The sequence below is a fragment of the Panthera uncia genome, assembly GCF_023721935.1.
Source record: "Panthera uncia isolate 11264 chromosome C1 unlocalized genomic scaffold, Puncia_PCG_1.0 HiC_scaffold_4, whole genome shotgun sequence".
NCBI classification, from domain to species: domain Eukaryota; kingdom Metazoa; phylum Chordata; class Mammalia; order Carnivora; family Felidae; genus Panthera; species Panthera uncia.
In genome coordinates this window covers 27,761,187-27,788,967 of record NW_026057585.1, presented here as the reverse complement: position 1 = coordinate 27,788,967, position 27,781 = coordinate 27,761,187, and the positions used below count along the sequence as shown (strand labels likewise).

The window sequence follows — 27,781 nt, the reverse complement described above, 5'->3', positions numbered from 1 at the left end:
GTTACTGTCAATTTTAGAATGCTTGGCCTACATGTGATTATTATTGCATTTATTCTTTTGGCACTTGTAATACTTGAATCTTAATTTGGTTTCTTTATCAGTTTTGGAAGAGTCTCAATTATTATCTCTATAGATACTTCTTCTGTCTCATTCTTCCTTTCCTCTCTGTCTGGTACTCCAATTACAGACACGTTAATCTTTTCCACTGTATCTTCTGTGTCTCATATTCTTTTGTGCTTTGTATTATGTATGTATGTGGGAGGGGGTGTTAGGTGTGACTGTGCTTTATTCTGAATAATTTCTAAATCACTATTCTCTCTTCAGTCTTTTTTACTATATTATTAAATATATTCATTAAGTTCTCACTTTAGAATACTGTATTTTTCAGGGTGCCTAGGTGGCTTAGTCAGTTAAACATTGATTTCATTTGGTTCAGGTCATGATCTTGGTTTGTGAGTTCAAACTCCACGTCAGGCTCTGTGCTGACAGCACAGCACAGAGCCTGCTTGAGATTTTCTCTCCCTCTCTCTGCCCCTCCCCTGATCACATGTGCATGCATGCTCTCTCTCAAAATAAGTAAATTAAAAAAAAATACTGTATTTTTCAGTTTGAGAATTTTCCTTTGGTTCTTTTATATAGTTTTCAGTTCTCTACAGAAATTTTCAGTCTTGTCATTTTTCTTTAAATACATCAACATAGTTATTTTGAATAAAGCTGATAACTTCATCATCTGGATTCCCTGGGGGTTGTTTTCCATGGGCTAAAGTTTCACATTTTGACCATGTTCTCTTGTTTTCTTATTGCTTTATTATATGGCAAACATTGTATATTAAAAATTACAGATAATTTGAGACTGAAGTTAAAACAGATTTATGTTGGCTTCTAGCAGATGATTTGTAGTTGTCCCACATCTTGCTTAATCCAGTCATGGATTAAAATGATTTAAAGCTGGGCTTCAGTCTCTGTAAGAGCCAGTCTGTTTCCTATTCATTCTTAGTCTTAGTAGTCCTTCTAAGTCAGGCTTTGGGGGAGAGAGTTGTCAGTACAGTCTCGGCATTCCCCAAGCTCTAATGCTTATTAGAAGATGCTCAAGTTCTCAGTATCTGAATTGCTTCTTTTGGAATTAGTCACTGCCTGTCTGGAATTACCTTCTCTAGAATCTCTGGCCATAATTATTTACTGCCTTGTTAGTTCTGTGATGTTTTCAAACAAATATGGGTATTTTCCCAGTGTTTTTTCAGTTCTCAGCAGGAGAAATGGTTTGAATTACCTTGTCTGCCATTTCTAGAAGTGGAATTCCCCATAATATATTTATACTATTTGCTAATTTTAAAACTTTAATCTCCAACATTTGTAGAGCATTTATCAGTTTACAAATTTCTTTCATGTACATTTTCTCATTTAATAAAGAAGGTATTAGCATCCCTTTATACAGATGAGAAAACACTCTAAAAAGTAGGCATATAACTTAAGTTTACATCAACCTAATGACTGAAGCAATACTCAAATTTAAATCTTCTAATTCTCAAGTCTAGTTTTTATTCTGCCATTCCCTAGGTGTAAACTTTTGTTTTAATGTTTATTGTTCTTATCAGAGAAAGAATGTACGTTTATGATTTTGCTTTGTTTTGTTTAAAAATGTGATTCAGCAAGATCCCACCTTTCCGCTGATAGATTCAAGTTCTCAGAACCAGATTAGAAAACGCATCGTACTTGAAAAGTTGAGTAAAATGTAAGTATGTAATTGTCATTCCACTTTTACAATATTTTGAATTAATTTGGTATTTGTAGGTTCATAATTTAGATTAATTTCTATCCTTCAATTTTGAACAGTTTGAAAAATGTGAAAAGTTTACATGGATGTCTTTGCCTGAGAAATTGGAATTTTTAAGATATATTGCCAAGGAAATATTGAAATTAAGTTTTGTGCAGAAGACACAGAAGCACATAATAAAAGTTGAGAATATGGGAGTAGAAAACCAAACTATGTCACCTCCACTTAATAATCCAGTGAAGTCAGGGAAAAAATATCAAAGCTAGACCATTTAAATACTGATTTGTGGTATATGTGTCATATCAGTTTCACATGTGAATGAAACTTTATGAAGTTTTAACGGTCTGTTAACTCACTCTGCATACATATTTATTTATAGAACCATTTCACACTCAGCAACTTAAGAGTTTTTGTTCAAGTCAACTTTGCACTTTAGTTTTAAGCTTCCCGTCGTGGAAATTATTTTTCTTGTAATTGCCCAGTGATGAATGACATTTAAAAAATTGTAATCTTGATTTGTCTTTCAAAGGAAGTTTGAAAAATCTTTTTTCCAGAGGTGTAAGAGCTGTCTTGAACTTTTAAATCTCCACTTTCTTTCTTGAGGAGAAAAACGTAAGGGTGTTTTCAGTCATTGTTTAAGGTGTGCATATGGATTAGGGGCACCTGGCTGACTCAGTCGGTACAGCATGTGACTCTTGATCTCAGGATTATGAATTCAAGCCCCATTTGGGTGTAGAGATTACTTAAAAATAAAATCTAAAAAGTGTGCATATAGATTAGTCTTAATTTTGTAGTAGTTCAAAACTAAGAAAAACATAATCTTCTGGAAGCCTTGGTATTTTGAGCAGCTTGCTTCTGTAAGTTTTACATTTTAAATAATTATTTAAATTAATATTTGTTGAGTGCCTATTATGTTAAGCTTCTCATAGACAGTAAAGCTGTTTTTAGTTTTGCCTTTTATATGGTCCTATACTTAGACATTGTGTCTGTGTAATATTAGGTTAGAAAACAGTAAAAGTCACCATCTGTCTGATTCATAGGACAAGAAGATATCAATCCTTGACTGTAGTTATATAGATTTTAAACGTTAGTATGGATTATTGATACTGGTATGTAATCAGTAGATAAGGATTTATCAGAAAATAATTTTCTAGACATTTCAGCTAATGAAAGGACCCAGTTTTAAATTTAAGACCACATAGCTATGCCATTGAAGGAATTCTATTCCTCCTGGGTTTTGGCTGCAATAGAAGATGACAAAAGGAGCCCTGCCAGAAGACCAAATTATTGATAATAGCTCAAGAACTAAATGTGAGAAGAGGTGGAATAACTTTAAAGAGAAAGAAACACAAAGAACACTAAAAACAAAATAATTATTGACACAGAGGTTTTTTTGGTTGTTTATGCAAGTAGTTGAGGTTTTCTTTGTTATAAAATGAAGATATTTTTTAAAATAATAAAAAAATAAAAATAAGACCTTTTGGTTTTTGATTAGAACAAACCAATTGTAAACAGACTTTTTTTTTTGTTTTTTGGATAACTGTAGAAAATGAAATATGTACTGGGTATTAGGTGATATTAAGGAAGTGTTAATTTGGTTAGGTATGATCATTTTATTATGATTTTGTAAGAACATGCTGTTGTATTTTTTAAAAAAGAAAGAATGCTGTTGTATTTAGAGATAAATAAGGAAATATTTAGGGATCAAATTACATGTCAAGGATTTACTTTTTTTAAATTTTTTTTTAATGTTTATTTTTGATAGAGAGAGAGAGAGGGAGGGAGGGAGGTACAGAGAGAGAGGGAGATACAGAATCCAAAGCAGGCTCAGGCTCCAGGGGTCAGCACAGAGACCCATGTGGGGCTGGAACTCACAGACTGCAAGATTATGACCTAAGCCAAAATTGGTACCTCAACTGACTGAGCCACCCAGGTGCTTAGGAATTCACTTTAAAATGGTACTGGCAAGGAGAGGAAAGAAGGAAGAAAAAATGCAGTAAATATAACAAAATATTGGGAGGTTGAATTTGGAAATAGATATAGAGTTGCTATTGCTGTTTCCTATGTTTTGAAATATATCTGAAACTTGCATAATTAAAAAAGTCATACATACTTATTGCAGCAGATTGAGGCAGTGCAAAATTGTATAAGAAGGAAGATAACCTATAATCCCTAGTAATGTTTTGATGTTTATCTTTGATGTATACATGATGTATGGTGTGTGTATATTCATTCCCTTTGGTTCTCTCTGTTATAGTATAAACCTGGAAGGAATGAAACGTGTTTGAAATACACAGTATGTCAGATACAGTATCATTATATATAAGTTTTTATAAAAATGGGGCAATACTCCATAGGCATTTTTCACTTAATATACCATATTTTTCCACATTATAAATACGTAGATTTATATTAAAGGTTTTATTATATTCCATTATATGGAATATTTATATCATAATTATATGTGTATATCATTATTTATGATCATCTGTTGATGGACATTTGTTTCCATTTTTCACTACTAAAAATATTTCTGCGTAAGCAACTTTTTTATGTTATCTGATTATTTCTTTAGGATAAATTTTTTCCTAGTAAAACTCTTGGGTCAAAGACTAGCTGCATTTAAAACGTTAACATATATTGTCAAGTTGCTCACTAAAAAAGTACTAATTTTTACTCCCACCATAAGAATTTAATAAGGAGAAATAGGCCACACTCCTAACTTAGTCTAATATTCAAAAGTAAAGGTAAGAAAAACCCAAGACCAGAATACAGATAGTAGCCAAAACAATGTTTCTCAGTGTCTCGTACTGTAGCATAGACTGTGACTTGGAGTGTGGGGTTATTATGAATTATATCCTTATGACTTCTCAGCAGTCAGATCCTAGCTTAACTGCCTCTACCTAAGTGCCATTCTTACGTATTGAAAATCCAGACTTAGGCAAACCTCAAAGAGTATGTGTGTATAATTAAATTATATTTTAAAAGAAACGTAATTTTTTTTATTTTCAGAGTGCCTGGACTTTTGGGGCCTCTTCAGATCACATTAGGAGATATTTATGCACAGCTTAAAAATCTCGTTCGAACTTTCAGGTTGGTGTTAATATTACAGTTTTCCTTCTCAGTTATTTTGACTTCATGCAGCTGTCTTGCAGAATCCATAGGTAGACTGTGTTACCCACTGATATATCACAGCCGCTAACTCAGGAAATAAATGGGTAAGCCCTGGCATGCTGCCATGGCCAACTGCTCCATCCTAGGAAATCCTGTGGGGGCTAGACTAATAAAAAGCATAGCTCCTGGCTGGGTTTGCCCACAGTGTTATTGAACAAACTTGGATAAACTCATCCTAAAAGGAGCCAATAACCGAAAAGCATTTGGAAAAGAGAAAGGAAGAGATTTATTTTGGGTGCCAGCAGCCAGGGGAGGTGGCAGGCTTAAGCCTTAACAACCAGCCTCTCCACCAACAAGCACACCTAGAAATTTATAAGGAGAGGTTTTGAGGGATACATGCAAGAAAGCAGGCAGGGAGCATATAATAATGGGTCAGGGTTGGTATGTGTTCAGCCCATGATCGTGGGCAGGGAAGGAAGGGGTCATGTGGGGTGTGGTCTTCTAGCATTCCTTTGCTATCAGGCTTTTCTGGTTGGGCAGTTTGTATGCTCTGGGCCTTTGCAAAACACCTTCATCAATGTCTCAAGAAAGTGCAATATGAAAAAAATACAGTAAATTTTAATTAAAGCATGTTTTAACTGTTGGGGTCTGTAGATGAGCAAGAGGGCTTTCTAACAAAGGCATGAATAAAGTAAATGCTTACCTTCAGTGTCTTAGATCTAAGAATAGTGCTCTGTTTTCTTCTCCACTAAACATGACTTTTATCTTTTATTAAATTCAATACCTTATTTGTTCAGACTTTGAATATAGTTAGTTTTGGATAGTTTATTTATAGAATAGACTAAAATTAAGAAGGAAAATAAGGTCTCACACAAAGGTGGTTAGCCAGGAATATACTGGATCTTATTCAGTAAATATATATCTGATGACCAGCACTGTGGTAGGCACTATGAGCAATACAAAAGAAACATTATGCCCACCTCAAGGAAGAACTCTCCTGTTAGAGGATAACTTGAGCACTGTGAACAGTACAAAACCATGGGTAATTTAATATTGAATTGCGTGGAACAGATTTGAAGTGATAAAAAGTATTAAGAAAGAAAGAATAGGGAATATCAATTGTGAGGTAGAGTTGGGATTTTTCTAAAACTATCAAGGTAAAAATATTCCCAGGCTATATCTGTATTCTCTACCAAGAAGCAAAAGGATAAACCTCTAAATATGCTATTGGTAGAGGTGCACCAAATACACATTTCAGCCAAATGCCAGTGACCAGATATGAAAAGTAGTATTTGCCGGTAGCTAAAACCAGATAGCACCAACATAGACCAAACTTCTAGAGTAGGAGAATCATTTCATCCAATAAATAAATTATCACTATGGTTTATTGTTATCAGAAGTAGCAATATTTTAGAAGTTTAAAATTAAGGTACAGAAATAATTTCTTGGCATTGTTAGCTATTAGATTTCTCTTGTAGTCACTGTACCCTATACCAGTAATACCAAATATCCATTCACTTTCAACTAATGCGTGTAAAAACAACACTGACCTTTTTGTGTGCCAGAAAGGGATTCAGAAAACTGTTTTTCAATAAGGTGTGTACTAGCCGGATCTAAGATTCATAGTTTAGACAAATCTCAAAAAACTTTATCTTCCACCTCTAAAAAGGATCATTTGTACCACTTCATGTTTAAATACTTAGCTTTGTAGACTCAAGACTACAGGAGGGTTTTTTTCTTTCTTTTTTTTTTTTCTTTTTTAATATTTATCTATTTTGAGAGAGGGAGAGCACGAGCAGGGTAGGGACAGAGAGAAAGAGGGAGAGAGAGAATCCCAAGTTAACTCCTCACTGTCAGCACAGAGCCTGATGCGAGGCTAGATCTCACAAACCATGAGATCATGACCTGAGCCGAACTCAAGAGGTGGACACTGAACTGACTGAGCTACCTAGGTGCCTGAAGAGTTGTTTTAAAACATTCTTGTGGAGTCTTTTCCTGTGAAGCCTGACTAAACAGAATGTGTGTGGGGTGCCTCAATTTATTCAACATTTCTGTCTTAACATTTTTATTATCTTAATTAGAGATTACAATGAGATTATTTCATATCTGTTTACATAATTTAGGTATTTTTCAACTCAAGATATTTTAAAGTGACATTTTTTAAATTCATCATCACAAGATGCCAAGAATTGCCCAATAGGAAATCTTGAAAGATTTGTAACTTAAGTGGAAATAAAATTTAAATGTAGCTCTTAAAGCTATTAAAGAACAACCAAGTCAGTTTTTAAAGATCTAATTGGCATTAAACAGTGATTAATGAATTAGGTAGCATTCCATCTAACAAAGAGAAAGATGATCCAAGGGAGTGTACAAATTAGAAGGCTTTTATAGGCAGAAATGGGGCAGGATAAGGAAGTTATTAGAAAAGAAAGGATTGTTTCTGGCAAGGTCACCTTCCCTTAGAGGGAAAGGCAAGGGGTCTTACCATGCATGTTACCTCATTAGTGGTGATCAGAAAATTCTAGACTGATTGGTTTAAAACTCTATTCCTGGGAGAGTCTGAAACTACAATTGGTGTTAAGTCTTGGTGGGCTGAGCATAAGGAACTCCATTTGGGACCTTTTGTTCCTTTTTAACAATGGTTCTTTTCCTTTATATATACATAATACAGTTCTGCAAAGATTGAATTATGATGACAGGTAATCTCTATTATTCTGTCTTAACCTTATTTGAATTTATATAAACATTTTTTCCAGGGCACCTGGGTAGCTCAGTTGAACGTTCAACTCTTGATTTCAGCTTAGGTCATGATCTCACAGTTCGTGGGTTCAAGCCCCATGTCGGGCTCTGCACTGACAATGAGGAGTCTGCTTGGAATTCTCTGTCTCCCTCTCTCTGTGCCCCTTCCCTGCTAGCTCAGTCTCTCTCTCTCTCAAAAATAAACATTAAAAAAAATTTTTTTTAAATTTTTTTTCCAAGATAACAGCATTCTCCAGAAAGCAATCTATTTAATGTATTTACTCTTTGAATTAACTGTTAATCTATTTAGCTAAATAATTAAAAATTTTTACTAATTGTTTTATACATAAACCTAATGGTTTTCACAGGCATCATTAATTACTGCGACATTTTATTTTTCTGACTGACAAAAACACATAAGGACTTTTTTACTTCATCTAGAATGTTTAGATTTGAAAGTGAATGTTCAGTTAATAACAGTAAATGTGAATGACATGATTGTTCTTATTACTGAGATTGTTAACACTTATTAGATATCATGGAAACTATGCAATCACAAGATCATTGATCACACACAAATGTAAGAATGCCAGAAGTGATGATCAGATTGGCCTCAGCCTTTGGAAGACTGACTAAATATTTTGCCAAATACCAAGACCAAAGTCAAACTTCTCTGCATCGGTCTTAGTGATGAAGAGAGAGAGGTTTGTTTTCTATCACAGAACCATGCACCCAAAAGAAAAACAAAAGTGTTTTTCAGCTGTCTACACTGATGATAATGTTTGAATAGATGTATACAATGTGAAGTACAACTTTAGGATTTTTTCAGGATTTATCAGGAAGTAAGTATTGTATTAACAAAAAGGATAGCTGAAGGAAGATGAAGACTCTCACTGATTTTTAAAGAAGTTGTTATGCAGTTTCTTGCAAACAGTGTTTATTTAATCACCATTCTAAGGAAACTAGAAAAGTCACTAAGACATATCATAAGAGATATTAGAATGAGACTTTTGATCTTTAACTACAAATACTAATTTTGTGCTTAAGTTTTACTCTGCTCATTTAGAATACATTAACAATTTAATTTACTCTGACTATATTTTCTAGTGCTGTTTTTATATAAATCTAATTGGATATCTTCTTTTTAAAAAAAAAACTATTCATAGGGGCGCCTGGGTGGCTCAGTCCGTTGAGCGTCCAACTTCGGCTCAGGTCATGACCTCACAGTTTGTGAGTTCGAGCCCCGCGTCAGGCTCTGTGCTGACAGCTCAGGGCCTGGAGTCTGCTTTGGATTCTGTGTCTCGCTCTCTCTCTGCCCCTCCCCCGTTCATGCTGTGTCTCTCTCTGTCAAAAATAAACATTAAAAAAAAAATTAAAAAAAACTATTCATAGGTTCTCCGAACTTACTAGAAACCCTTGGAAATATTAGGCTACAAATGCAATCGCTTCTCGGCCTTTTGGCTAAGATCAAGTGTACAAATGCAAGATTGCCCATTAATACTCTCATATGCCCTAGGGATTTAGGAATTTCAAATTGGAAACCACAGTCCAGGCCATTATTTTTGGCCTTCCAAAGCAGCCCCAGTAATAATGTTTGGTCCATGTCAGTACGTGTAGTCAGTATGGTACTCTATGTGCCAGGTACTTGGCATTTACATGTTACTTAATTTCCAAAAATAGTGACATTATCCTCATTTTACAGATAAGAGATGAGAGGTTAAATAATCTCAAATCACACAACTAGTATAGGCATACCTCCTTTTATTACCCTTTGCTTTATTGCTTCACAGATACTGCTTTTTACAAATGGAGGGTTTGAGGCAACCTTCCATTGAGCCAATCTATCCATGCTTTTTTTCTAACAGCATTTGCTCACTTTATCTCTGTATCATATTTTGGTAATTCTCATATTTTAAACTTTTTAATTGTTATATTTGTTATGGTACTCTATGATCAGTGATTATAGCTCACTGAAAGCTCAGATGATGGTTAACATTTTTTAACAATAAAGTATTTTTTTTTTTTAATTTTTTTTTTCAACGTTTATTTATTTTTGAGACAGAGAGAGACAGAGCATGAACGGGGGAGGGGCAGAGAGAGAGGGAGACACAGAATCGGAAACAGGCTCCAGGCTCCGAGCCATCAGCCCAGAGCCTGACGCGGGGCTCGAACTCACGGACCGTGAGATCGTGACCTGGATGAAGTCGGACGCCTACCCGACTGCGCCACCCAGGCGCCCCAACAATAAAGTATTTTTAATTAAGGTATGCACGTTGTTACATTAGGCATAATGCCACTGTGTATTTAATAGACTACAGCATAGTGCAAACATAGCTTTTATATGCACTGGGAAACCAGAAAATTCATTTGCCTTGCTTTTTTACAGTATTCACTTTGTTACAATGTTCTGAAACTGAACCTGCAATATCTTTGAGGTACACCTCTGGCTGAGTATCCTCTAAAATCAAGAGGATAGATCTTTAGTGTTATCACCACAAAAAAAAACAAGGGGGGGTGTGAAAATGGTAACTGTATGTGAGGGGATGATAGGTTGATTGTGGTGATCATTTCACGGTGTATGCATAGATCAAAACAAGTTGTACAGCTTAAATATATACAATTACTATGTCGATTATTCCTCAGTAAAGCTGAAAAAAAAGTTTTTTTAATATGCCATTGTGTCCCTCAGTAGTCATTAGTATCAAAGATATATAAAAAATAAGTCATTTCATTAATAATTTCTCTAAGATCCCAAGTAAGAACTGTATTTGAGAGGGTTCTGTTACCTATGAAACTAAGTCTTCTGTGTCATCTAAGCTAGCTGAGATGCAGTGTTCATCAGTCCTATAAGAGGTAGCTAACAGACTGCACATAGGGGACTTTCAAATGTCGTTTTCTACTTACAATTTATAAACTATTTTATCACCTTTTTCTGTTATTCCTATTGTGTAAGCCTAAGTCCTTTCCAGTTACTTTCTGCATTATTTACATTAAAATAAAACCTATGTGAAACAATATGATATCTGAGATTTGCTTCCGAAGTATTTACACTAGGGTGATGTTGAATATGGGGTTGTGTAGATGAAACATGATCGTCCAGGAGTTGATCATTGTCAAAGTTGTGATGAGTATATGGAAGTTTTATATATGTGTGAAATTTAATAAAATGGTAAAATCAGCCAAAAAATTATGCATTGTTTTAGTGTTAGGGGATGTTTTAAAAACCTTGATGTTAATTAAGCTAAAAATTAATTAGCTTAATTAAAAATATTTACTCTTTAGTACCTACAGGTCAGTATTTATAGCTTTAATAAAAATTGCTTAAATTGGCTTTGCTGCTTTTTAGGAAATGTCAATTACTTAGAGTACAGAATTACCTCTAATAAGATCACTCATGGGGTCTTCAGATTCTGGTAGGACAACTTCAGCAGGTATATGACTATTTGTAGGCTCAGGCTTCTATGTGAAGTCTCCAAAAAAAATTGCCATATTGACGACAATGATTAATGTTGAGAGATCTTTTCAGTCAATACTGGCAATGGAAAAGAGTTGGCAGAAATAACTATACCCTTCTCTTTGAAATGATAATCAATAATAGGAACTTGTAAAACAGTGATTCTCAAGCTAGTTGTGCATCAGAATTACCTGGGGAGCTTTTAACAGCTGTACATGCCTGGCTCCACCCCTAGGGATTGAGTTTCATTTGTTCAGGTTGGGCCCAGACATCAGTATTCTTTAAAAGTCCCCCAGACGATTCTAATGTACAGCCAGAGTTGAGAGCCTGCTAGAACTTACACATAAAATAGCTTTTTCAGCTCTTTGAAGAATCTTCCCCTATGAATAGAGCTGTCCTTTCTGTTGAATTGCATCACAGTCATTTATCTGGAATGCTACTTTGATTTACCTACCATAGTGGTTTCATCAGAAGTTGCTTGGTAAAGATTCACTGTCATCAGTGTTGGATCAAGAAACTTTTTCTAAATCAGATTTGAATTAAAATTATATTTTGATACAAAAAGACCTTATCATATTTTCCCCAGTGCCTGAAACAGTGGTATAGAGCAGGCTCTCAATACATTTTTTGCTGGAAGAGTAAATGAATTCATGCAATGTTACATTTGCCTTAACTTAGGGAGATTTGAATACAGTAGAAAAGCAATTTCTGTTTAACTGTTTTTGCCATGTTTCGATTTACATGCTTATCCTTTGACCTTTTTTGGTCATATGCTAGCTTCTGTTTTAGTTGCTACGGACAAAGCAGTGAACAAAACAGACAAAAATTCCTTCTCTCATGGAACTATTCTAATAGAAAGATATGTAAACATTTTAAAACAATATGTGTATTATTATATGGTGATATGCTCTTTCCCCATATCTCAGTTCATTCTCTTCCTTTTCTCCCCAGAAGCGGAAGAGGGGATGATACTGAGGAGGGAGATAGTTGTGGTTTTAGATAGGCTGGTCAGGGAAGACCTCATGGAGAAGATGCCATTTGTAGAAAGATCTAAAAGTTGGTGAGAGAACAAGCCATGTTCCTATCTCTAAAAATATGTTAGGTGCAGCAGGCCTGGCTTATTCACAAAATATTAAGGATGTTAGTGAGACTGGAGAAATGAGCAGAAGCAAGAGTAAAAAGAGATATGGTCAGAGAAGTACAGGGCGGGGAGTGGGTGTGGTATAGATTATATAGGCCTCGTAGTTATGGTCATTCTTTCACTTTTCCTCCAAGTAAGATGGAGAGCAGTTGGTTGATTCTGGACAGAAGAATAACATGATATGACATACATTTTTAACAGCAACATTCTGGCTGCTGATTTGAGAATTGCAATAACAATAGATGGGCAGAGGCAGAAAGTCTGTTTAGGATGCTGTCTTGGTAATCTAGGCAAGAAATGATGTGGACCAAGATGAAAGGAGTGGAGATAATAAAAAGTAATCAAATTCTTTTTTGAAGATAGTATCATTGGGATTTGGACATGGGACATGATGTCCCATGGTTGGACATGGGACATCAAGAGAGCCAAGGTTAACCACAGGATTTGTGGCCTGAGCAACTGGATTCTGGAAGGGTTCCATAGCCATCCTATAGAGGTGGATCTGTCTGCAAGAAGACTTGGTTTTGGGGGAAGAAGAGGAGCTCAATTTTATCTATGCTAAGTTTTGAGATGCCTATTAGATAATCAAGTGGAAATGTCAAGGAGATCATTACATACAGAAGTCTGGAATTCAAGGAAAAGATCCAGGCTAGAGATCATAAATTTGAGAATTGTCAGCACGTAGTTATCTAATATTTAAAGCTATGAAATTGGATAATATCACTAAGGGAATGATTATATATAGAGAGAGATGAGAGACCCAAGGGCAGACACCGTGGAGTAATCCAAAATCAGAACTTCTGAAAGAGTGCAGAGTTCCTCCTCTGTAAATTGCCTGCTTATATATTTTGACTGTTTGTTTATTGGCTGGGGATTTTTTTTAAGACTATTTTTTTAAGAGCAGTTTTAAGTTCATAGCAAAATTGAGAAAAGGGTACAGAGATTCCCTATAACACCCCTTGCCTCCACACATGTATAGCCTCCCACATTAGCAACACCCCCAACCAGAGTTACATACTTGCTTCAGTTGATGAGCTTACATTGACAACATCATTATCACCCAGAGTCCATAGTTTACATTAGAGTTCACTCTTGGTGTCAGATAATCTATGGGTTTGGATAAGTGTATAATGACATGTATCCACCATTTATTAACATAGGGTATTTTCACTGCCCTAAAATTCCTCTGTGCTTCACCTATTTGTCACTCCCCCCACGCAACCCACCCCATTCCACACACCCCTGGCAACCAGTGATCTTTCTACTGTCTCCATAGTTTTACCTTTTCCAGAATGTCATGTAGTTGGTATGTAGCTTTTTCAGACTGGCTTCTTTTCACTTTAGTAATATGCATATAGAGTACCAACACATCTTTTGGGAGTTTGATAGCACAAATCTTTTTAGGGCTGAATAATACTACTAGATGTACCAAACTTATTTTTCCATTTGCCTACTGAAAGACGTTTTGGTTGCTTCCAAGTTTTGGAAGTTGTAAATAGAGCTGCTATACACATCTCTGTGCAGGTTTTTAAAGTCATAAGTTGTTGACTCGTTTGGGTAAATACCAAGGAACATGATTAGTTTTGTAAGAAAGCACCAAGCTCATCCAAAGTTCCTGTACCATTTTGCATTCCCATCAGCAATGAATGAGAGTTCCTATTGCTCCACATCCTTATAACAGAGCCGTACATTTGACTAATTATATCATGATGTCAATGTGGATTTATCAGTTGTAGCAAATGTATGACCTTGGTGAAGTGACTTTGATTCAGCATTTGGTTTTGTCAGTGTTCAGGATTTGGGCCATTGTAATTAGTGTATAGTATCTTGTTTTAAATTGCATTCCCCTTGAGATGTGATGTGTCTTTTTATGTGCTTATCTGTCATTTGTTTATCTTTGATAAGTCTGTTAAGGTATTTGGACTATTTTGTAACTGGGCTATTTATTTTCCTACTGTTAAATTTTAAGAGTTCTTTGTATATTTTGGGTAACCATCCTTTATCAGATGTTACTGGCTGGTTTTTTTTTCTTTACTGATTTATATCACTTTTTTATTTGGAGTAATTTTTCCAAATGCTTTATGAGAAACTAAATTACTACAATGTATATTGTTGTCATCAATTGCTGAGTGATAGAGTTAGATACTGATTTTAAAAACTTTTTTTTGACAAAGATCTAGTCTTCGGGTGTGGAGTTTGGTGAGCTCTTTATAGATTTTGGATACTAGCCCTTTGTCCGATACATCATTTGCAAATATCTTTTCCCATTCCGTTGGTTGCCTTTTAGTTTTGTTGGTTGTTTCCTTTGCTGTGCAGAAGCTTTTTATCTTCGTAAGGTCCCAGTAGTTCATTTTTGCTTTTAATTCCCTTGCCTTTGGGGATGTGTCAAGTAAGAAATTGCTAACCCAGTGAAGAAATGGGCAGAAAACATGAATAGACACTTCTGTAAAGAAGACATCCGGATGGCCAACAGGCACATGAAAAGATGCTCAACGTCGCTCCTCATCAGGGAAATACAAATCAAAACCACACTCAGATATCACCTCACGCCAGTCAGAGTGGCCAAAATGAACAAATCAGGAGACTATAGATGCTGGAGAGGATGTGGAGAAACGGGAACCCTCTTGCACTGTTGGTGGGAATGCAAATTGGTGCAGCCACACTGGAAAACAGTGTGGAGGTTCCTCAGAAAATTAAAAATAGACCTACCCTATGACCCAGCAATAGCACTGCTAGGAATTTACCCAAGGGATACAGCAGTGCTGATGCATAGGGGCACTTGTACCCCAATGTTTATAGCAGCACTCTCAACAATAGCCAAATTATGGAAAGAGCCTAAATGTCCATCAACTGATGAATGCATAAAGAAATTGTGGTTTATATACACAATGGAGTACTACGTGGCAATGAGAAAGAATGAAATATGGCCCTTTGTAGCAACATGGATGGAACTGGAGAGTGTGATGCTAAGTGAAATAAGCCATACAGAGAAAGACAGATACCATATGGTTTCACTCTTATGTGGATCCTGAGAAACTTAACAGAAACCCATGGGGGAGGGGAAGGAAAAAAAAAAAAAAGAGGTTAGAGTGGAAGGGAGCCAAAGCATAAGAGACTGTTAAAAACTGAGAACAAACTGAGGGTTGATGGGGGGTGGGAGGGTGGGGAGGGTGGGTGATAGGTATTGAGGAGGGCACCTTTTGGGATGAGCACTGGGTGTTGTATGGAAACCAATTGGACAGTAAGCTTCATATATTGAAAAAAAAATATCTAGTCTTATAATTTATTGTCAACTCATTTCTATAAATTATGGATTATAACATTTCTTCATTGCCTCCTGCCAGCCTACCACAAGGTAGAAAGATACTAAAGATGAATTAAAATCAGAAATTGCTTATTACCTTGTTAGCTTATTTAATGAAATGTTGATTAGGGGAAAATACAGAAGATATGTTTATAGGGAAGTGTGTGTATATTTTAATAAATCATGCAATTTAGTTTCCCATGTTGTTCCTATACTCCCATCTTGTCTAACAGTAATATTATTATAAATATATAAAAGTAAGACTGGAGCACTTTCTTTTGAGATGGTCATTATCCACTACTGAAGATTAAGCCACAATATGCTATTGACTCTATCAAACATAAAAAGAATAGAAAATAGTGCTCTTTGGACACATGATGTTATAAATCTGATTTTATCTAAAAATAGAAGGTTCTTATATTTAAATGTAACAATCCTTTGGTAAACTTTATCTTCCTGTCTTACAGGTTAACAAATAGAAATATTATACACAAACCTGCAGAGTGGACCTTAATTGCTGTGGTGTTGTTGTCATTGTAAGTACTATTTCAGATTTTAACTCTAAATACTAATTAGAATTTTGATTGGGGAAAAACAAAGTTGTTCATTGATTTTATAAGCATCATGAGAAAAGATACCTCTATTTTGTGCCTTATTTTCCTTTCCTATATGATAAAATAACTAGTGTAAAGTGATATGCCAGTATTTTCACAAGATTTAATTATTCTCTTTATATTTTTTACCATATTTTCTTCCAAAGGCCTTTATCTTTGCAAATATGATTTGTTATATTTTGAAAGAGAACAACTCCATGTGGAATATATATGGAATAGCCCTTTAATTTCATTTTTAACAATGCATTTTTATTAACATTGAATGGGCCTCGTTTTATAACTGTAATTTTACCAACATATCCAATGCTATTTCATTTGTCTCAGCATTTTATCATTAATCGCTTTGGGAAAGTTTTATTTTCCAAACTAATGTACATCTTTAAAATCAAACAGATTAAAGGAACTAAAGTAGATAGTACAGAAGCATATATAAAACATTTAATACTCATTCACCTTTTAAGAAATCACTGGTGGTTTCTAAAGCTGTCTCTCGGTAGGGTTAAAACCTTCTAGTAAGTGTAGTGTTTTTCAGCTTGAATTGCAAGTCTTCTTTTGAGGACCATTCATTACTGCATTACTGTTGCTACTTGGAGCTTGTTAAGTCATCGAAGCCCATAGGACAGTGAATACTTTACTGGACACTCATAGGTCAAGAAGTGTTATGAGCCAACCTCATAGCATCTCCAGCCCTGCTCTCTCTCTCTTGATATTTCTTCAGTCTGACATGTTAGTCTGGCTTCACTGTCCCAAGGAAGGCTGTGCTGGGAGGCATTAGAGTAGGCTTCAGTGAGCCAACATCTGTGTCACCCAACCAAATACAACTCACAGGATTCATTAAATCAGAACACAGAAAATAACTTTACTTGAATGCCTTGATAATAAATTTTTTATCAGCCGTAAGAACAAATCTTTTGTCATTTCTACTATTCAGTGTCCCAGTTGAATTGGTTATTTGTGAAACAGATCTTATTAATATTTTAGAAAGTTCTTTCCATTTTATGAAATTTGTAAATATTTTGGTCACTGGCAAAAAAAAAATATATCAGTAACTCTGCTCACCCACCATATCCTATGCCTGCCAATAAACCCTCATAGATAACTGTTTAACTGTACTTCTGCAATTCATTATACTAAAGAGGAAGTAACTTTTTTGGTTGACAAGTCACAGGCCTGGGCCAAGCAGTAATCTCAGAATCTTGCTTTCTAAGCCAGTAACTGGAAGTATTATCTTAATGAGCAGCTGCTTACTGAAGACACACATTATTAGGTCCTACTTTTTTTTTTTTTTTTGTATCAAACTCTTGACACATATTGTCCAAAATGTATAGCAATGAACAAAAAAATTATATAAAATGAAATAATAAAGACTGCTGTTAAAATTTCAAATTATTCCCTACAAAAATAAACCTCTAGTGTTTGATTTCAATGTGGCACAAAATATTGAAAGCTTTGCTAGTTGTTTTATGCACTGACTTCCCTAACTTTGGATCTAGTATAGGGAACCTCTTATTTCAAGGGTCAGTGACCCATAAAAATAGTAACTTAGTTGAATTCAAGAAAGAGACTGCACATCTTAGTTGCATTACATGTTGCACGTTACACAATCAGTCTTGGGGTAGCAGTAAACCCTGTTTCCTTTTCTCATTCACCTTAAATTCTTACCTTTCATTATGTGTTAACCACTATGTAGATCTACCTTTCTTTCTCCTAATTCTTTGTCCTTTTGATACCTGGACCTGCAAAATCCTGCCCAGTTAGGGCTCTTTCAGCTTCTTTTAAAATCCTTGGTCACTGTAGATGCCAAGTCAGCTGCTTCTTTCTTGGGTTTTGCCCTTCAAATATTATTTTCTCATAATTCTAACTTTTGCCATTATCCCTTCTTGCAGGCTATTTCTGATCCCTTCCATTTTGCTTTTGCACCTTCTTTATCTTCACTAGCTGAGTCTCCTTATTTTTTGGTCATCAGCTTCTAAGACTTTTGTCTCCTGTCCCAGTATTATTTTGTTTATTTCCTCTTTTCTAAGGAAGTCCCCTTTAGCTTTTCTATTTCTTCCCCCAAGAGAATCTCTGGCTCAATTTATAGCCCCTTTCATTCTTAGCCTATTAAAATATTACTCCCATTTACTTCTATAAAGTATAATTATACTTTAGATTTGCACCTCTTTCTGCCCACTTAACAGTTCACCATTTTGGGAAAGGCATTTTGTCATTGGGGGAAGAAAAAGCAGGCTTGAGGACCAGCATTGGATAAAGAATCTTAAACACAGTGAAAAATTTGGAGACTTTAGTACCCAAAGAGACATGCACATAAACAGGTAAAGGAAGTAACATACTCACGCATCTGTGGACCAGTAACCCCACCACTCAGCCTTTTAATTTATTGTTGCTAAAATTGATAATAGGCATACATGGGATTTTCTTTTTTTTTTTAAGTCTATGATTTGGAAAACCTTTGCATCTATTCTCAAATTTCCAATGGAACTTGTTTAGTCGTTGCTTGCAGATATTTCTGGAATTCATGTTAAAAGTGAACTCCTTACAAATCCTTATAGCTAGGAAAAAGATTCTGAATGGCAGTTGTAGTCACTGAAGATGAGTGTAATAAGATAGTATGTTAATTATTATAACAATAGTACTATTCTTTGTATACTAACATTGCAAGGTTTTGTTACTCAATAGCACTTGTTTAATGAATGAAAGCTGCTTCAAAATTTTTCTTGAAAACCACTTTAAAAAGTATACATTTTATTAGTATGTTGCTGTGCTGGCTCCAGTCTAACTCTTGCAGAGGGGGAAAAATCAATATTTTAGGCAAAACATGATAGTCCAGAAGAAAGAAAGAAGGCTGGTTCTTGAATTTTTACATCTGTATGCTTAAATGAGATGTTTTTGTGTCAAATCATATTTTCCTGGTAACTTCCCTTGCACTTTCACAGGTGTATTAACATTTTAAAAATTTGAGGGGCACCTGGTGACTCAGTTGGCTAAGCGTCCAACTCTTGATTTCAGCTCAAGTCATGGTTTAGTGAGTTCGAGCCACACATCGAGCTCTTGCTGACACCTTGGTGCCTGCTTGGGATTCTCTCATAACAAATAAACTTAAAAAAAATTGGAACCACAACATGCAATTTGTCAGTGTATACTGATGGGAATTTTATACCAATATAATCTCAGGAAGAAATTGATCAAATTGAGTTGTACACTTCATCTTTGCACACTTAGTGAAATACACCTATCTATAAAAATAAATCATGACCTATTGCCATTTCATTTAGATTTTTCACAAATTCCATACGACTTGAATAGCCACTGTGACTGCAACATTTATGGATATATATATTTTGTACTCAGACCTTAAGTAGTTACCAAGAGCACACAGAAAGACTTTTTAAATCAGAGCTTAAACAGAATACACTTACTTAACAGTGAAGAAATTAATTTCCCTTTAGTCCTTTCTTATTTCTTTAATAAATGTTATAATTAACAAAGATTCTCAAGAACTCCTTACATAAAACATCTGTAATACTGAAAATTGACCCAGTTCTTTTTTTGTTGTTGTTTGTTTTTAATAACTCATTAGAAATATGGTAAAGTAACCTGGTAATTGGTGTTGTGCTTAAGCACTTACAGTAATTTTTTATCTTAGCTGAACTTTATCAGACTTTACTCTTATATACTGTATATTGAAACAATACAAAGTTGAATCTGCTTTTGCCACAAAAATAATGCTGTAACATTAGACTTTTTCCACAGTCTCAGTGCATGATTTTTCATAAAGATGTGTATAAATAGATAGATAGATAGTCTGCTATAAATATTTTAGTGCCTATATACAGTGTAAAGCTAGTTAATGAATTTATATAATTTGATGTGTTTGCCAAATTAGCAAGCATAAAAATTAATGACATTAAAGTGCATTTTGTGATGCCTCCTCATAGTGATATCATATTTGTTTTTATATTCCTCATAATTCTCATCCTACTCTTAATACAGGAAAAAACAGAAACTGTAGGATCGCTTTGCATCATGGTCTCAGTACTCAGGATATTCTCCTTGAGAATATTTTGACTGGTATTTTGTGAGAAGATTTTATAGCCATAGGACACCCCCATCAGCTTGATCCCTTCTCTCCTTTTTCTCTTCCTTTTGCTCTTAGTCTTCCCAAGTCATCTTTGACTTCTCATTATACTTCAGCCTGTAACACAAGAGGGGACTGTGCAAATGTTGACTTAAAGCTGAGAAATAGAGAGAAAGGTCCAGACTAGCAGCCAAAGAGAAGCCAGATAGAAGTCTATGGAGAAGCAAATTAACTGGCCTGACTTACTTTATGTACAGCCCACATGTGAGAAATGAGAATCAGTTTCCTCAGTGTCCTTTTGTATTTAAAATACTACTTTTCCACCCAAGTTAACCTTTGTAAGTAGCCACTACTTTGCATTATGATAATCTGAGGTTAATTGTAGCATAGGAGTCAGGTGTCTTTTAGTGCGTAGCCAGTTAGGGGGTATATGTTATGGTCCATGGGAATGATTTGGTTATCTAATGAAGGAGATGAATACTTTTTATTACCTAGAAAGAAGAGAAGGTAGAGAGTGACTTCTGGTAATCTAACATGGATACATGCTCTTCCTAGTTTTATGCCCTTGATGTTCTCTAATGGAAAGCTTTCAAGATCATCTCCAAAAATGTCTGCTTTCATTTTATTTATCTGAACTGTCTGTTTCCAGTGAACTATGGCCCACTTCCTAGGCAGAGACCATGCAATAGTATATTCCTCCTAAAAGCTTTCGGTATTCCTATCGTTAAGGGAGTAGCATGTAAGTCCTGAGAAATGGTATTTAAACAAGCTCAACTTGACCATGATCACTAAACAAAAGCCTTCGCTGGATATGGGCAGCCACTTTAGGTAATCATCATACACATAGACACTCAGGAGAGTCACTTCCCTAGGGTACCAGGCATGAATAGAAAGATGTGACTAAGGCTTTTTGCCTCAGCAGATTTTTTTTTTTTTTTTTAGCCTACCCATCACTAATTTCCTTAGAGAAGTTTGTGAGCATACCATGAAAAATGAAGACATAGTTCCTTAGAAACTTTTTGGTTCTCAGAAGTATTCTAAGGCCTTTCTTCTAACATTTGGTTCTAAGTAGTTAAGACCATATAGTGGAAGATCATTGAAATAACTTTTTTTTCCATATAATTATGGAATTTTTTATATTTAACTGAATTTTTATCAAGATATAATTCATATAACATAAAACTCACTATTTTATAGTGTACCATTCTCTGGGTTTTAGTATATTTGTTATATTATGCAGCTGTCACCACTGTCTAATTCCAGAGCATTTCCATCATTCCAAAAAGAACCCTCATACCTGTTAGCTTAGTCCCAATTTCCTCTTCCCTCATCCCCTGGTAACCACTAATCTGTTTTCTGTCGCTATGGATTCTGAACATTTCATACAGGTGGAATGATATAGTATGTGGCCTTTTGTGTGTGGTTTCTTTCACTTAACACAGTGTTGTCAAAGTTAATTAACACTGTAGCATGTAACAGTACTTTGTTCCTTTTTATGTCTGAGTAATATTCCATTTTATGGATATACTACATTTTATTTATCCATTAATCAGCTGATGGACATTTAGGTTGTTTGTACCTTCTGGCTGTTATAAACATTTGTGTATAAGTTTTGGTGTGAACATGTTTTAGTTCTCTTGTGTATACACCTAAAAATAGAGTTACCATCATATGCTAATTCTATTTAATCTCTGAGGAACTGCTAGCCTGTGGAACAGTGGCTTCAGTGTTTTACATTTCCACTGGCAATGTATGAGGGCTCCATAGATTGAACTATAAAGGTCTTCTCTTCTTGCCTCAAAGCCAGTAGTCATTTTAGAGGCTTACATTAACAGTTTTTCCAAAACTTAAATATGCACATTTTGATTGATTTTAGACCTTCATGGACTTGTAATATCTGTTTCTTATGTTCTGGGAATTTCTACTTAATATGCAAAATGACTACCTACGACCGCCCCCTGCTTCCAGAATGACCATAGTGTTGAATATGAGACCATATAAATTGAATGTCTGAATCGTAACAGGTGGCATATTTTTGGATTCTTCAGTATCCATAAAATTCTTTTTTTGTTTTTTTTTCCCTTGTGTAAATCTTGGATTTGTTTATCTTATGATGTCTACTATCACAGTACCATTGTCATTGTGAAGTTTAAGTGTTTGTTTACTGATGATTAAACAATAATTAGATTATTTCTAAACCCCCCCCCGCATATTTATTGCTGAGAGTTTACATAAGAAAAATATATTTTTAAATTGAAGTAACTTTAGGAATCCAGATCTTTTCTAAAGAAAAAATAGTTGTTTAAATTTTTAACCAAAGCCTACTTTCCTCAGTGATTTTTCCCCTCAGAATTCCTTGTAATTTTGGCAACTTTATAATGGTTAGTGTTTTTATCCACAAGTAGCTGAGAGTGCCCAACCTCAGGCCACAGTTCACTAAGGATCCATAGCAAAAGGGTGTTCTGTCTAGCTTCCTCATCCCAAGCAGCAGCAGTGGCAACATTGGTGACAGCAAGTATCAGGCAGTACCTGGCCCTTGCCAGTCACAACCTTGACTTGCAGAGTCAGTCTCCACATCTGTCAGTGACATTTTGACATCCTGACTGAGCTCACTGAGAGGACAGGCCAGGAGAGGCTAGGAGTCAAGAGGCTTTAGGACACTGTTACCCCAGCCTCAGGGTTGGGCACTGTAAGAGTGAGATCATGGTTGCATATGGACACCACTGGTTGGTTCCATTTCAGTTCTAGAGCATTGAAAAAAAAAGTTAAAGCCACTATTCTGAAAGAATTGTTGCATAACAACAATTATGAAGAAAAACTTTTCCAACCCTCATCTACAAAGCTGCTCTATAGGTTTGTCACAAACAGGATTTAGATATAAAGTTTAAAGTCACTATAGCCCAGCCCTTTAAACAAACCTGTATGTAATATATCACTACAAAGTGCGTTACAAAGAACTTGTTTGCTTTGAATTAGAAATATCAATGGAAAGCATCCCTGCTTCCTTATTAATAGGTAATCCTAAAGCATTAAATACAAACATTATCAGGACATAAACCATCTGTTATAAGAAAAACATTTTATTTTATTTGGCTGGCATAGTCTTTTATAATCAAAGTTTTTATCTCAGTTTCCTAGATAATAGTTATGAAGTAGAAAGCCCATAATGACATACTTCTTCAGGGTATGTTCTTCTTTTCTACCTATTTTATTTTTCTTAGAATTCCTTAATAGCCTCATCTGCCTCTTGATTTTGGGACTTTAACTTTGTGCCTAGGATAAAAGTAAATGCAATTTAAATGTATGTAAATAATTTTTATTAATCATTTTTAATAAATGTAGTTCTGTTACCATACAGACTACCTTTAGCTACACAAGGGCCTCTTAAAACCCTAAATTCAGTCTCATTCTGGATTATATCCTGGTTTTTTTTTTTTCTTGTTGGCAAAATGAGAGGTTAGATTATATCTGGGTTAAATGAACTTAGCATTGTTCTAAGTTGAATTGAATTGAATTGAATTGAATCTCAATTCAACTATGAGATATTATATGTAAGAAATTATTCTAACGCAATAGGCCAAAGGTTACTGAAGGAGACAGTGAGGATGAGTATATTTAGTGTAGGAAGCAATTTAATTTTGCTGATAGAGCCATAGTAACACTGCCTCAGTATTATTACTTAATGATCTTAGTCATTAAACTTGCCAAAGAAATGCATTGAGTGATATGGCTAGTCACTCTGTGGAAAGATTACAGAGCACTCATTTAAGTCACTGGGAGGAACACACCCCCCCATCCCCCACCCCCAGGATTCCTTTACTGTCTTTCTACCTCAGAGTGACATTATATTAGCTGACATTATATTGCTTTCTTCATCAAAGCTAAGGAAACTGCCCTGTACAAAAGGAAACAATGGAGTGGTTTAGTACCTCAGCATTATACTTACAGTAGTGAAAAGCAAAATAAAATGCGTAAGCTGATCATTTTAATGTAAAAATACGTTTTAAAACATGCTTACAGAATCATCACTACAATCTATGGACCTCTTTTCCCTCTTCTACATTATTATCCTTTACACTTTATTGTGGGAATAAGTGCTGTCAGTGAATAGGGATGTCTAGAAAGAACTTTGATGTGAGAATTTCGAATTCTTTGTTCAGATCACATTTAAGGAAATGTTTAAAGTGGTTCTAGAGTAATGTTTTCCTTTTTTACTTCCTACTTTTTTTTTTATTCATTGATGAAAAGATCTCAAGTGTTCATTGATAAATCTTCTTTGAACTAGATATTGTAGGGCGACCCGAGTTTCTTCTCTGAGATAGTATCATCTTATTATTAGCTAAAGAATTGATAAGCGCCTGCCTTGTAGCTCTGCTTTTTCGTCTAAAGAGTTGGTTTAGTCTTTTTTTTAAATGTCTCTAATACCATGCCATGAAAATCAACGTAAGTAGAACCCATATATACCAGAGAAGGAAATGAGACCCACACTTTGTTGTAGCATTATAACTATAAATTAGTGTAGAAGCTGGCATCTACACAATAATTGAAAAGGTTCCAAATAGTTAGAAATCTGAATTTAAAAATAGACAATGTTTATTGAGCAGCTGCTTCTGGTAAGACTGTCTCTTAGGCTCTGTGGGGGGTACAAAGGTTAAACAAAGCCTCTGCACTGAAAGACTTTACAGCCTACTGGATTTTGAGGAAAAGGGGATATGAATGTGTACAATAAAAAGTTAAATGTATCATATGGGCAAAAAGGAAGCATAGACTTGGGAGTTCCAAAGAGACTAAAGATCTGGACTAGAAAGATTTAATTAAAAAAAAGAAAGTTTCATAGCAGCGGGCTTTGTGTTGACCCTCCAAAATAGAAAGGGTGTCAAGAAATAGAAATGAAAGGATGAGGGCATTCTGGAGGTACTTCTAGCATGAAAAAAAAAAAAACAAAAAAAAAAAAAACAGAAAGCAAAAGGATTTCTTGAAGAGTACAAAATAACTGGAAAGAGTGATTGGAAAGTTGGGTCTATTACACAGATAGATCTTTTCATGGCAGATAAACTTATTTCAGTGGAGAGTGAAAGTCATTTTTTTTTTTAACATTTATTTATTTTTAAGAGAAAGAGAGTGTGAGAGGGAGAGGGGCAGTGAGAGAGGGAGACATAGAATTGGAAGCAGGCTCCAGGCTCTGAGTTGTCAGCACAGAGCCTGATGTGGGGCTCAAACTCACGAGTGGTGAGATCATGACCTGAGCTGGAGTTGGACGCTCAACCGACTGAGCCACCCAGGTGCCCCGAAAGTCATGTTTTAAGTTTTGAGCAGAGTACTGTCATGAAGCCCATGCTTTAGGAAGATCAGTCTTGCAGAGATCTAGAGTCACATCTGATTGTGTCTTCTACCCTACACCAGTATTTCATCCACTTCCAATTGCTCTTAAAGAAAAACTTATTACTGTGGCCTGTGTGGCCCTGTGCAGTACAGCCCCTTCTTCTTCAGCCTCCCCTCACACCACCCTACCTTGTTCTTCTCCTTCCCAGCACACTGACCCTCTTTCAGCCCTTCTCATCACACTCTCTCACCATAGGACCCAGGTTGTTTCCTATGTCCAGGACCTTCTTCCCTCCCCTCTTCATTTGGTTAATTCCCCTTCATCTTTTAGAACTTGAGGAAGTGTTTCTTCCTCAAGAAATCTTTCTTGACTTCCCTGACTAGAGCAGATATCTTTACAAATAGGGTTGTTGTTGTTTTGTTTTTTGTTTTGTTTTGTTTTTATAACACCATGCACTTATCTTTCCTACACTGTTCTGTTTTCAATTTTATTTTTAATTGCCTGACTACTTGATTAAAATCTGCCTCCCTCATTCAACTTGAAGATTTTAGGGGCTGATTCTTTGTCTGATTTTATTCACCATTATACACTTAGCTTTGTGTTTAATTATAGATTCACAACAAATATCTGGCAGTGAATGAGTGAATGTATGAATGAGGTTAATTAGGAAACTATCCTTCCTTGCTCTTTGTTGACCCCTTCCCTCCTGCCTACAACTGCTTACTCCTCTTCAAAGCTTAAAAAAACAAAACAGAAGAAACAATTTTATCCTTTGTTCTTAACCTCACTGACCCCCTCAGACTATCATCCATTCACTTGACAAACTTCTTTAAGAACTAGTGTGCTGTCAGTGATTCCAGTGCTTTTCCTTAATCTCGTGCATTCTTACTCTTGCCCACATCATTTATGAAATTGATTTTCTCCGACTCCACTAGTAACAGCCTAGTTAACCAAAGAGCAATGAGGCAGTGAACTAAAATGATTACAGTGAGAATTAAATGGGAGAGACCTGTAGATGATAAGAGACATTACAACTCGAGAATCGACAAGTTTTAGCAATGTGGGAGGTGGATAAAAAACAATGTCAAAATATAGGCACACTTCATTTTATCAGGCTTCACATTATTGCACTTTGCAGGTAATTGCATTTTTTACAGATTGAAGGTTTGTGGCAACCCTGCACTGAGCAGGTCTATCAGCACCATTTTCCAACAGCTCGCCATCTGCTCACTTCGTGTCTTTATGTCATATTTTGGTGATTCTCGTAGTATTTCAAACTTACTATTATTTACTATGGTGACCTATGATCAGTAATCATGACTCACTGAAAGCTCAGGTTATGGCATTTTTAAATTATTTTTTAATTAAGGTGTATATGTTTTTAGATATAATACTGTTTCACATAATAGACTACAATACAGTGTAAACATAACTTTTATATGCAGTAGGAAACCAAACAATTTATTTGACTTTATTGTGATACTCACTTTCCTGCAGTGGTCTAGAACCAAACCCTCAGTATCTCCTCAGTATGCCCATATTAAGACAGATGACTGGGAAAATACTGGTGCCTTTAGGGGAATGGGTAGGGGGAACTAATTTTAAGAGATGGTGCATTTGGGGCACCTGGGTGTCTCACTCGGTTGAATGTCCAGCTCAGCTCAGGTCATGATCTCACGGTTCATGAGTTCGAACTCCACATCGGGCTCTGTGCTAACAGCTCAGAGCCTGGAAGCTGCTTCAGATTCTGTGTCTCCCTCTCTCTCTGCCCCTCCCCAACTCACACTGTCTCTCTCTCAAAAGTAAACATTTAAAAAAATTTTAAAGAGAGAGAGAGAGATGGTTCATGTGATTCAATACCTGCTCTTCTAGCACTGAGACTATTCTTGTTCAGTTTAGGGTTCAGGCAGATTATTTAGTTGGGTGGTTCCCCAGTTAGGTAGTTGAAAATGTGGAATTGGATCTAAAGAATGATAAGGAGTTCACCCATGTCCAATGCCCAGGCTCAGCGGCCACTCTGCCCAGAGTTGGACCAGCACCCTAGCGTGGACCCTGAGCACTGTGGGAAAGGCATTAGCACCCAGGGGCCACAACACAGCTTGCTGGAAGGAAACTTGGGTACATCTGTAAGGAGAGGAATAGGATGGACCTGAGGAGAAGCAGTACAGGAGGGCATTGTGGATCCTTTGGAACCAAGGACTGGAATGGACATGTAAGACCTCTACCAACTGAGGGTTTCA

General features: G+C 35.7%; 1 protein-coding gene and 1 pseudogene across 3 annotated transcripts in view; both read left to right on the top strand.

The window, feature by feature from the left end:
- Positions 1 to 27,781, top strand: part of RPAP2 (RNA polymerase II associated protein 2) — a 99,320-nt gene that overhangs the window by 44,721 nt on the left and 26,818 nt on the right. For 2 of the 3 annotated variants that reach the window (XM_049618450.1, XM_049618451.1), the window contains exons 9-11: positions 1,650 to 1,732; positions 4,787 to 4,867; positions 15,994 to 16,062. In XM_049618450.1, the coding sequence (XP_049474407.1) occupies positions 1,650 to 1,732; positions 4,787 to 4,867; positions 15,994 to 16,062 (233 nt within the window). Of the gene's footprint in view, positions 1 to 1,649; positions 1,733 to 4,786; positions 4,868 to 15,993; positions 16,063 to 18,320; positions 21,437 to 27,781 lie in introns of those variants that run through there. The other variant, XM_049618452.1, reaches the window with a different exon arrangement.
- Positions 9,069 to 9,227, top strand: LOC125913864 (uncharacterized; annotated as a pseudogene).